At 44.7% G+C, this 12610-nt stretch overlaps 1 protein-coding gene across 7 annotated transcripts in view; it reads left to right on the top strand.

The window, feature by feature from the left end:
* Positions 1-12610, top strand: part of PCYT1B (phosphate cytidylyltransferase 1B, choline) — a 131188-nt gene that overhangs the window by 22539 nt on the left and 96039 nt on the right. For 2 of the 7 annotated variants that reach the window (XM_043571480.1, XM_043571481.1), the window contains exon 1: positions 3879-4233. The exons of 1 other annotated variant lie outside the window; for it this stretch is intronic. In XM_043571480.1, coding sequence (XP_043427415.1) covers positions 4117-4233 — 117 coding nt within the window. In that variant the 5' untranslated portion in view covers positions 3879-4116. Of the gene's footprint in view, positions 1-3875; positions 4234-12610 lie in introns of those variants that run through there. 4 more of the 7 variants (XM_043571488.1, XM_043571486.1, XM_043571487.1 and 1 more) reach the window with 4 other exon arrangements.

Here is a 12610-nt window from a genome sequence, read left to right as displayed (position 1 = left end):
AACACGATGCCTCTACTTATCCTAACTGGAGAGAGGACTCTCCCAGCTTGTCCCTCGCTTTTAGCTTTCTTGTTTCCTTTCACTGAGTCCCTGCCTCTTTGTGTATGTTCATGTGCCAACGTCTGTCTGCCTCACCCCGACCCCATACCCAGCCCTTCATACCGTTGGGGAGGAGGGGTGATGTTCATTCTTTTCCTGACTAAAAGGGTAATAGATGTTCATCTTTTACATACTTGTTATAGATACGAAGATACAAAAAAGAAAGCAAATATCGCCCCTGATCCCACAGCTTAAAGATGTCACTTTTCACATCTTGGTGTACTTCCCTGTGGGACTTTTCTCTAGGCATGTACATATCTTTTGGTATCTTATTTTGTGGTCTGCTTTTTTTGGTGATGTAATGTTAACATGTCACCATAGCATTAGAATGGCTTCAAAAACATGACCGCTAACGCATGTATAACACTATATGAATGTATTTTGTTTTAACCATTACTCCTATTGCTGTAAGTTCTATTTTTTTTTTTTGCCTGTTATAAGTAATTCTGAATTAAGCGTCTTTGTACGTAATTATTTGTGTGCTCCTCTGATTATTTCTTTGGCGATAGGTTCCCAGGAGGAATTCCTAGGTCAAAGGGCATGCATGTTCTAAAGGCTGTTAGCACGTACTGACAAATGTCCTCCATGGAGTTTTTAACAATGTTAACACACGTATAGACTTGTGTAACCATTACTATATCAGGATAGGGAACAATTCTATCACCCCCATAACTTACCTTCTGCTATCCCTTTACAGTCATCCCCTTCCCCTCTGCTAACCCCTAGAGGGTTACGGAACATCTAATTCCATACTGTGGAATTAACTGGTCATTCTCAGCTAATCACCTTAACAGCATGTGGAAGCCTCCACGTTAAAATTACTCCCACAAGGACCCTGCTGGACACCAGGACTCTGCTAAATAGGCAGGTGAGCAGATGAGCCTTCCATCTAGAATTCCCTTCTAGAAAGGGAATTCGAGGACCAATTAGGAACAAAGCTGGCAAGTGGCCCAGAACCTAGTGGGGGTTAAGGGGGGTTAAGTGCTTTCCAATGGGACCGTGTGGCTCTAGACAGTGGTTCTCAAGCTTTACCAAGTGGCAGAACCTGCAGATTTCACCGAAACACAGATTCCTCGTCGCCACCGCCACCGTCTGATCCAGTAATCTGTGGCAGGGAAGGAATAATTTCTGACAAGTTCCCAGGGCTGCTGTTGTGGCTCCTTTGGGGACCACATTTGGGAACTGCCACTGTAAGGTAAAGAAAATATTGAGATGAGATGAACAATATCACTCCCATATCACCCAGCACAGTGGGAAAGGACCTCTTAAGTGTATTGTAGGGTTTGGCTCTTCCAGGCTTGTTAGAGATAAACTTGCAGCTTGAGGTGTTTTGTGTTTCCAGGAGGGCAGACAGGGCAGGAAGGAAAGGCTAGGAAGTGGGTGGGAGGACCCCTTTTCAGATGACCCAGTGTCACTGGAATTCCTGCATCACTGGAGCTCTCTTAAGCATAGGTAATAATGGGGATGTCAGATGATGCCATTCTCATTTAAAGCGCCAGGATGTGTAACTGAAAATCTATGCTGCAGAATCCATTTTCTTTTTTTTAAGGCTAGCTCTCTTGATTTGAGGGGCAATGAAAATAATGCCCCTATATGAATATGCCACATTCTAATTTACAAAGTGCTTTCACATAATATTTATTTGGTCTCCCGAATTCTGTGAGGGAAGCAGGACAGTGTTTTTATCCCACCCTTTTTAAAATTTAAATTTTAGTTAACATGCAGTGCAATATTGGTTTCAGGAGTAGAATTCAGTGATTCATCACTTACATACAACACTCAGTGCTCATCACAAGTGCCCGCCTGAATGCCCATCACCCATCTAGCCCATCCCCCACCTACCTCCTTCTGTCAACCCAGTTTTTTCTCTGTCATTAAGAGTCTCTTATGATTTGTTTCCCTCTCTTCTCTCCCCCCCCAACTCCCATATGTTCATGTTTTGTTTCTTAAATTCCACATACAAGTTAAGTCATATGGTATTTGTCTTTCTGTGACTTATTTCGCTTAACATAATACATTCTAGCTCCATCTATGTCATTGCAAATGACAAGATTTCATTCTTTTTAATGGGTGAATAATATTCCATTTTGTGTTTGTGTGTGTGTATACACTTCTTTATCCATTCATCAGTCGATGGACGTTTGGGCTCTTTCCATAGTTTGACTATTGTTGATAATGCTGCCATACACATCGGGGTGCATGTACCCCTTCGAACCTGTATTTTTGTATCTTTTGGATAAATACCTAGTAGTGCCATTGCTGGATCATAGGGTAGTTCTATTTTTAGTTTTTTGAGGAAGCTCCACACTGTTCTCCAGAGTGACTGTACCAGTTTGCATTCCCATCAACAGTGCAAGAGGGTTCCCCTTTCTCCCATCCTTTGGACTATTGGTTCTCGAAGTATGGTCCTTGGACCTGCAGCATTAATATCACCCGGGAACTTGTTAGAAATGCAATTGCTGGCCTGACACCAGACATACGGAATCAGGTCTTGAGGGGCCAGTAATTTGCATTTTTAAGAGTTCCCAGATGATGCTGATGTTGGTACTGCTGGTCCTGGACCACACTTGGACGAAAAACACTGCTATAGATTAAGATGAAAGATCTAGAAACCTAGGGACTTGTCTTATGAGGACTCCTACCTAGGTGCTTTTTCTACTACTACACCTGCTGCATCCCAGCTCCCACCCCCATCTGCCGCAAATCTTTCCAATCCTTGCAACTCTGCTTATGAGTTTGAGGCCCTCGGCAATTACTCTCAATTGCAATTTAAATGGGACTAATAATAGGATCGACTTTGGGTTCTAACGGAGATTAAACAAAATCTGGGTAAAGCACTGTGCCTGTGCTTTAGAAATGGTAGCAACTGCCATGATTTTTATTAATGTTACTACAAGTGTGATATTTCACCAGAACGAATACCTTTGTAAGTTCTTTGGAACGCCCCTCTTACAATGGGGGATATTCATGGATGATTTAGACATTAAGGCATATCATCACTAACACCCCAACTGGAATGTTTGTGTGACTGGCATGAGCATTTGGCTGAGAGCAGGGTGCTTAGGAAATGGGACCCAGGACTGGTAAAATAGGAACAGAGGAATAAGAGACCAGTGTATGGAACAAGACTTCATTGAGGAAACTCAGAATAGCCGGGGAGAGGGGAGAAGTGGTTGAGGGAGGAAGCAACTGGGAGGCGGGTTGTCAGACAATCTACCTCCTTCAAAATTCCTCTCAGGGCAGCCCCAGGGGCAGGATCTGGAGCTACACCAGGCCTGGGGGTGGGGGTGGGGGGTGCTGCCAGTGCTCTTGTTGCCGTCAAGGGGATGAACACTCAGGTGCCCACAATAAGTGCCCTGAGGGGCTCTCTCAGGCCAGCTGGCAATCGTGGGCACAGGGAGTTTGGGCCCAAATGTTGCTTTGTCTTCAGGGTGACTGCTATTTAGCAAAATTCTGACTATAGCACATCAAACACTCACGCCAGGGACACGGTCCTTTTTTTAATGGAGGTCTGCTACGTCCTTCCTCGAGGAGTCCCGGACCCCTCAGGAAGCGGTTTTATTCTATCTGGCTAGTGCAGCGCGGGTCCCTCGCCCCGCACGGACAGAGACCTTTGCAACTGAATCAAGCGGAAGAAACAAAAGCAGCAAGTTCGGACCCCGTGGGCACGGCCGGCCAGCCAATGGGGCCCCGCCGCTCCCCGGCGGAGTGGTACTATGATGACAGTAGCCAACCAGCGCGCTCCATGCAAATGAGGTACTGTATCCCGCACCCGCCGCACCAGTGCCGTCTGGTTGTTATAGTGATAAACTGAGGCCTTGCCTTTTGGCTTCTTGGGGAAGGAAACGGGAGGGGGTGTGTGGGGGGGTAACCTCTTCACTTCCCCCAGGGAAGACAGAAAGAAGGGGCGAAGAAGGGGGATGGGTGAAGAAGAGAAAAATACGTGACAAAGAAAACATTCTCTGCCTGGGAGGAGACTCACAGAGGGTGTAGAGCTGGAGGGAGCATTCACTGGCCATGCCAGTACTTACCACTGATGCTGAGTCAGAAACAGGTATCCCAAAATCCCTTTCCAATGAGCCTCCCTCAGAAACCATGGAGGAAATAGAGCACACATGCCCACAGCCTCGACTGGTAAGTAAAGACAAAGGATGCAAATGTTATGCTTGGCTATGGCACAAAAGAGTTCCTTCTGCGCCTGCAGCCAGCGAGGAAAACGATGCTTGGAGGATTTTCATGTAAATGAGAATGGAGCTACCGCCTAATCCTTCTCAGCTGTTTATACTTAGCTTCTATACCGGGCGCTGCTCTCAGCTTACAAAGCATTATTGTATTGGCTGGGTAGGAAACGGGCTGTTTGGGCTATGCTGTTTTTCTGCCTTGGGAGGAGGGGATGGCCTTTTTCCTTTTAGGTGTCTTCTCGTCTGAAGATAAAAATCCCACAGTGCGTTTTAAAATGGTATTTGCTTCGCAAAGCTTGGGACGAGTCTGTTGTTAAGTTATAAATTCTAGCTGAGGAACGATTCGGTCCCCAACTCATTTTGGTGCCTAATGCCAATTTTGGAAAAATGAAAACGATATGGAAGCAAAACTTCCCCATTCGTTTGAACATTTCAAAATAAATAAGTAAAAGGGTCCCTCCGTGATGCATTTAGAAGCAAGGTGCATTTTAAACGAATCCTAAGCATTTCCAGAGTGTGCTGGGAGGGTTTGTCTTCAGATAGTAGAAACCTGGGGAAGCTGCATTTACTACTTAGAAACGGGTTGCATGCCTTTAATAATGAAAGTGTGGAAACGGGGGCGCTCGGAGCTTCCTTCCATCTCAGTGACTGGTATCCCAAATTTCATGAGTTGTTTCTGCCCTTGTGCATGATTATTTTAGCAGGTGTGGAAGATGGTTGTCAACCACCTGAGCTTAGTATATCCTCAAGGAATCAAAAACACCAAATGGGTGGTGGGTTTTCAGTGTCCTGAGGTCCTGTGAAAGTTGGAAAGACCTCTCTTCCAACTCTCAAGTTCAAGTGACAGACTAGTTAGAACAATCCTTTTTGTAGTCGTTTCCCCCAAGTTAAAAGGTGCAATATTTTGATTGTCCCAGGAGTTTGACCCTGGGAAGAGGTTTTTAAGAAAGTATTTTGTGATGTAGCATTTTCTGTGAACTCTGTAAATGAAGGCTCACAGATTCTAAGGCCAGCCCATCATGGAACTGCTTTTTCTTCATAAGGGTTACAAGGGTTCAAAGGCAGGCTTAGAACAACTTCCAAAAACATTTGGAATTTCCGAAAACACAAGAAATTATATTAGAGTGCTGTGGGCTTTCGTTCACTGTGTTTCTGTTTTATAAAATATATTTTTCTTAGGGCAGTTTACTATTAATGTGTCCCGCATTTGAGCCACTTACTGAGTGGCATACGTGATGTAGGGCCTATGTTCTCGTGGGATATAAACCATTCCAATAAGTTTCTTACCGCAGGATTCCTCTGAACCACTAAAGAACTCCTGATTGAGCGTTGAAAAAACAACACAAATGACCACTTAAAGCCTGTAACAAAGATGGTGCGAAGATGGTGCAGGGGAGAGAGAGGCAGCATCAAATTCCAGTTTGTATCACTTGACTCTCCTGCTCACTTCTTTTCCTTCCCTTTTTGCCTTTGAACTCTTCTGCCCCTTGGTTGATTCTGAGAGGGTGGGCAGAGGAAGTCAAGGGAAGGAAGAAAGTTGAAGTACTTGGCACTGTCACTTGTGACGTCTCATCCCGGAGGTGGCTCTAAAGAGTCCTGCAAAGCTGGCAAGGTTACACCTGCACCTCTGTGCTGTTTTAGAAATAAGGAAATGGATGCTCAGAGAGGGTGAGTGACTTTCCCAGAGTCACACTGCTTCGAAGGAGTTGAGCTGGGATTTGAAGATCCCAAGTGGAAGATCTTTCCTGTACAACACACCCTGGAGTGAGGTACATTCCCTTCCCATCTTTTTGCCAGTTCTAACCTAAAGTAAGTGCGGGTGTGTATACAGAAGCTGAACTGGTAAAGTAATGGCTTCGGTCTACCTTTGATTAAAACACACATACACACACACAAAAAAAAAAACTTTACAGGGGGCGCCTGGGTGGCTCAGTCGGTTGAGCCTGTGACTCTCGGGTTCAGCTCAGATCATGATCTCACTTGTCGTGGGTTCCGGCCCCACGTTGGGCTCTAGGCTGACAGTGCAGAGCCTGCTTGGGTCTCTCTCTCCCTCTCTCTCTGTCCCTCCCCCACTTGTGCTGTCTCTGTATCTCTCAAAATAAGTGAATGACCTTAAGAAGAATTAAAAAAGCTTTCCAAGTTGTCTATCATTGTCATGGGCTACTGAAAATTTGGTCGGTTTAAATCAGGGCTGCAGCCAATTTATAATCCACTACTCAGGTTTTAGAAACCCCTTTTCGCAGCAAACTTTGATCACTGTAGGGGTATATTCTAAGTTTGGATTTACACTTGAGGGCTGGACTTTCCCTTGCTAGTGATTTTACTTGAACAGCTAGGCTCATGTTAACCACTTAATAACAAAGATTGTTGAAGAGAGAGTGGCGAGGGAAAATGTCAAATAGCATTTCTTTTTATGGTTTTTAGTAGTTTCTGTTGATCCTTAGCTTTGCTAATATCCTCACATTTCAAATTGCATAAATTCTTTGTTATGCCCAGCACCCACGCATAATGATCAAAATCGCACATGGGTCACTGGTGCCACAACCGTCAGCAAGGTATGACTGCTGAGTTCCAAAGTTACTTAAAGTTCATGAAAAACTTAAGAGATTCCCCTCCAGAGGACAGGATCCTTCTCCCACTTATTTTCAAACGTGAATTCATACAGTTTAGAGGAAACAGGACTCAGTAACAAAACATCATCTTAAAGTAGCGGGTGCCGGGGTGTTTCAGTCAATTGAGTGTCCGAATCTTGATTTCAGCTCAGGTCATGATCTCGTGGTGATCGGTGATCGTGAGATTGAGCCCCGACGTGCTCAGCGCTGAGTGAGGAGCCTGCTTGGGATTCTCTCCCTTTCTCCCTCTCCCTCCTCCTCCCTCCCTCTCCCTCTGTCTCTCTCGCCTGATCACACATTCTGTCTCTCTCTCTCTAAAACAACAACAACAAATTTTTAAAGTAGCAATTAGCAAAGTAGTTCTCTTTTTATTAGCTGAGACCCACCTTGGCTCCCCAAACTCACTCTGACTTTACCTAGGGATATGGAAGAGGAAATTTCTGGGTAAATAAAGGGCCATAAAGCTTTACTGCAAGACCTGGAGTGTGCACTTAGGTTGCTGAATGCCATTGTCTGTAAGTAAAAATTTTATTTAAATCTCAGCAGTTGTGTCAAATGCCCTTTTGTAATGAACTGTGCTCTCTTTTTAGTGTGGCACTTGGAAAGCTGTGCGCAGTGTTCCTGTGTCTATGTGCGTTTGCCTATATATTTTCCGCGAAGCTTCTCTTGTGATCCTGCTGAACTCAGCCCACGTTGATTGAGTACCTACTACATGTTGAGCTCTGAGCCCTCAAGCAGTTTGTGATCTGGGGATTCTAGAAGAGACTGGCACATAAACAGATAGTTTACCTACAGGATGATAAGGGCACTGTGTGCTGAGAGGTGTGTTATCAGGTGCATTGGGGGCAGGAAGGAGTGTGGTGACCTCTCCACGAGTCAGTTTCCTGGGGAACGCGGAGTAGAAGCCAGTCTTGTCATCACTGTATCTCTGGCCTCTAATACAGAGCCTGGCATAGCCCTTTAAGGAAATGAGGCGTGAAGCTGGTGCACATAAATAAACGGGCCTTAAAACAATCTTTATTTTATATCCTTGTAACTAGCAAATTGATAAGGATATTGAGGGTGCAGTGCGGTCATGTTCAAGGGGAAATTTTTCTGAAAGGAATATTTATAGTTTTTCCACCTGCCTTCTTTTTCGTTGAAAAAATATATAAGAAAGGAGCCGCGTAAATAGAATTAAGTAACGCTGATTAAATTAGAAAAGAAATAACAAAATTACCTAGGTTTTCTGATCAAGCTTCTATCTTGGGATGTAATCGTATTACCCCTACTACTTTACCATGGTGCTCAGGTTTGGGATGTGTCTGACAACTCTTCTTTCCATCGTTACAGCGTTTATTCTTGATCCTTCACTTGTCCCTTATTTGCTATTTTCTTGCTTCAACATGATGCAAGGTGACTCATAAGCTTGGCTGTCAAGGAGAGAAACTGAGTGGTCAGGGGTGGTGTGGATGTACTAGCCCTTCTCCAAGACCCAATTCCTGAGGGGTGAGTACCCCTTGTGGGCAAGGACAGTGCCTTCATATCTCCCCAGCTCTCAGACTGTGCCTAGACAAATCCTCCAGGTCCAGCAAGTACCCCATGAACCCTTTTGAATAAGGCCCAGCCCTCCCCCCGCCCCCCGCCCAAAGCTGTCTGCTTAAGGATTTGGTTGACGACCTTGGTCAAGTTCTTCTAGGAGTGCCTTGTACTGTCAGAAGGAAGTTGTAATTCTAGCCTGCAATAGTCACTTCCATGAAGATGGGTGTACCACGAACCAACTGAAAAGGCCTTGGAAATAAAAAAAAAAGGGGGCTGGTTCGATACGCCACATTAGCAGGAGTTCATTTCGGGCTTGACTTCAAAGTGGAGCAGTGCCAAGAGACTGCTGTCTTGAAGAAGGTGCATTATGTCAATTGGGAGGTAGGATGCTCACCCGCTGATGATCAAAAAGATGACTGGATTTCCAGAGACATTGGTGGCTTCCTTTAGTAGTATCACCATCTATTTAACCCCTCAGAGCAGCATATATTTTAAAAGGGAGATACTTAATGTTCTGTGTTGGTGAAAGTAAATATGAGTTTCCTTGGGTATTTACTGTGGTCAGCTGGAATCATGCCCAAGGTTATTATCAGACATTTTCCTGTTGGTTTCAGTCCGAATGCAGCTTCCATTTCTTGCAGATCGATACTAGCCAGGTGTATTGTTGAACATGGAACCAGTGAATTAGTTTCCTCCATTCTCTTAAGTTGGTTCTTGTGCCAGCCCCCCATTTGCCTAATGCTAAAGTCCTTATGGAAGAAATAAATCTCAGTTGGTAAGAAGATGGGTAGGTTCTTTGTTTCATTTTGGTGTTTGAGCGTGTAGAAATGAGAAGGTTGTGTGTGTCTTCACCCAGGCAGTGAGGAGGATTTAAAGCTGATTCAGTGATGCAGGGCTTTAGAAGGTAACAGAGAAAACTCAGTCCCCTGTCAGCCGGTTCCAGTTAGCCAGCCCGAGAGCAAGTTCTCTGTGTAGTAATGCACCAGGTGCTGTGGGGAAGAGTAAGAGAAGTAATTCACAGCCCCTACCCTTGAATATCATGTCCACTTAACAGGAGACCGTAGTTTGGGATGTGGAAGCATGCCAGGATGCTGAAATCCCTTGTGAGAGAGGTTTTTTTTTTCTTTTTGGTACATTTGACATTAATATATTGGACTTTACGTACCTTATAAGCTGCATTTTGTCCACTGAGCAGAAGTGCTTCCCAACAAGGGAGACTCCATTGACAAGACCCCCAAGTTAAGACAGGTCCCTGCCTCTGAGGAAAACATGCAACTTGCTGATCCCAAAACATTTTTGGACACGGAGAGGACCAGTCTACTTTTGAGGGGATCTTAAGTCCCCAGTGTAAGCGGCAGACTCCAGCCTCTAGACCAGTGCTGTCCAGTAGAAATACAATTTAAAATGTTCTAGTAGCCAGGGTTTAAAAAGTTGAAAAAGGTGAAGTTAATCTTAATATGTTCTGTTTAGCCTGATATATCCAAAATATAATCATTTCAACATTAATCAATATCAAAATAATGAGTGGGGTATTTTATATTCTTTTCTTGATAGTAAGTCTGAGATCCAGTGTGTATATTATATTGGAACACATCAAAATTCAGACTAGCCACTTTCAAGTGCTCGGTAGCCATATGTGGCTATAGAGGGAGCTTAGACACCTGCACAGGCCTGTAGAGAGAGAGAGAGCTCTGCAAAGCCGCAATGATAAATACATGTCATGTTGCATAGCACACACACACACACACACACACACACACACACGTATATTTACTCAAAGCTAAGAAACTACTTCATACTTTGCACTTGTAATATTTTCTTTGCTACCCTATCCTCTTTTGGTTTGGAGACCATTGTAGTGATGTAGATGAGAATTATTAAGTTTGAAGTTACGGATGGGGCAGTGGAGAAGGAGAGAACTGCATGAATATGGGAGACACTAAGGAGGTAAGCATCCCAGGATTTGATAACTGAGTCTGAGGGTTGGTCAGTATCAAGGAAGATTCAGTTTTCTGGCTTCCTTGAGTGGGTACCATCACTGACGTGAGAGTATTAGGGGACAGTAGGTTGTGAGAGTTGCATTGGGGATAGCATGCAGACTTCTGTTTGGAGGTGTCTACTTAATGTTTGGTTTTGGAACTCGGGAGAGAGTTCTGAGCTGGAGATGTAGATGTGGGAGAGGTCAGTGTGGAAGAGATGGAAGTGAAATTGATCGGAATGAAATGGAGTCAGACAGTTTCTGGACCAAGACCATGGTAATTGAAATGGAAATGGTTAGCTAGCAAGAGCGCCTCAGGATAATCCTACTACAAGTAATTCGAGAAGATAACTGACCCTGGGCCATACTATCAGGTTCTTAGAAGGGGAGAAATAGAAGAGCTGTAATTAAAGCTATTAGAAGGCTCCTTATAGCTGCCTGTATCTATGTGAAATCTGGTTAAATTAATCTACTCTATCCCAGAATCTCCAGAATCGAGCCCTGAGGGACACCATTTATTATTTTTTTAAGCTTATTTATTTATTTTGAGAGGGAGGCCAGAGAAAGGAGAGAGAGAGAATCCCAAACAGGCCCTGCATTTTCAGCTTGGAGCCCAATGCGGGGCTCGAACCCATGAACCTTGAGATCACGACCTGAGCTGAAAGTGAGTCAGACCCTTAACCAACTGAGCCAGCCAGGCACCCCCTGAGAGACACCATTCAAAGAGCCAGTAGAGGTGGATCATGAAAAGAAGACAGAGAGGTACTTCTCAAATATCTGGGAAATCAGGCGGCCAATGGCAGGGTGCGTTCTGTGGTGGGAATGTCCAGTAGAACCAAATGCAGCAGACAGATCAAACGAGATACTGAAGCAAAGGCTCCTTTGGATTTAGAAAGAAAAGGTCACTGGTGATGTTTCAGTGATGTCATGGGAGCAGAGGCCGGATGGCAGTGAGTTGAGGAGCTTTTAGAAGGTGGGGAAGTAGAAGGTTGCCTGAGAAGATAAGCAGATAGAATGTGTAGGATCCAAAGGTGGATGAATCAGGATTTAGGGTTGAGAGAGGCCAGCTTTTTTCTCTTCTTCCTTTTTCATCTCATTCTTCCCAACATCTGTCCAGTGTGCCAAGGCTTTTGGTTGGCTCATTCTTTGAAGCTGGTAGTAACTCACACTTACATGCAAATGGCAAAGAGCCAGTGAGAGAAGGTGAAAGCGATAGGGGGAAAATTGAGGGGGGAATGAGTCTTGGGCTGTGGAGACATTGGGCTCTAGTGAACAAGTGGAAGAATTGGTTTCAACTAGAAGAGACATTTCTTTCACTGGCAAGCTGGCAAGGATGTTTTGGGTAAGAAGTTTTAAAGGGGGAGGGCATTGAATGTTGAAAGCCTCTCTATATGATAGGCTCGGATTTCTCTCTAAGGTGGAGGTGAAGTTAGTGGCTTGGTTCTAGCAGGTGCAGAAGTGTAAATATGGGATAGCCTGAGAAGTTGGGTCCAACCCCGGAGTATTCCTCTCCAGAGGCCTCCAGGCTAGGGTGGGAATAGAGAAGGGTGGAAAGGCTGAGCGGTTCCTGATGAGACAGGGTTCCAAGGAGAGAAAATGGATCTGTCCCATTATGGCCTCTGGGGCTCCACACCAACCCCCAGGATCAAGAAAGATGTAGATTTGGAGCTTCCAGGGGAAGTGGGCTGGCCCACCGCAGAAGGGTGGGGCCTGGCAAGACAAGAATGCCACAGCCTAGTCTCTGCTCATTGGAGCCCACACTTTCCTTCCAACGTCAGTTTTACCAGTGAACTACTCTGTGGGCTTAAGCAAATCACTTCTCATCTCTGGACCCCAGTTCTGTCACTCATGACGGATTGGATAGATGATCTTTGCCAGCCCCAAGATGGTGATTCCAGCTTCCCTCACCACGGAGCATGCTCCACCCCACTGTGTTCTGTTTGATCTCTTGCTTCTCTCAAAAAGCAGGGCTACCCCACTCCTCCCCTCCTTTTGGTTTTATCCATTTGGGGTAAAAACAGGTTGAATGATCTTATGGCAGGACACATTGGCTAAATACGAATAACAAATGCTGGCAAAAGACTCTGGAACTTTACATTAGTAAAAGAAACAAACCTGTTGTCTTCCAACTTTATTCTTCAGATGCTTCTTCAGAAAGGTTGAGTGTATTCTAAATCATATGTGGAACATTCTAGTCATTGTCCAAAGAAACCTAGCTT

Source organism: Prionailurus bengalensis, chromosome X, assembly GCF_016509475.1.
Source record: "Prionailurus bengalensis isolate Pbe53 chromosome X, Fcat_Pben_1.1_paternal_pri, whole genome shotgun sequence".
NCBI classification, from domain to species: domain Eukaryota; kingdom Metazoa; phylum Chordata; class Mammalia; order Carnivora; family Felidae; genus Prionailurus; species Prionailurus bengalensis.
This window is presented reverse-complemented; position numbering and strand designations above follow the sequence as displayed.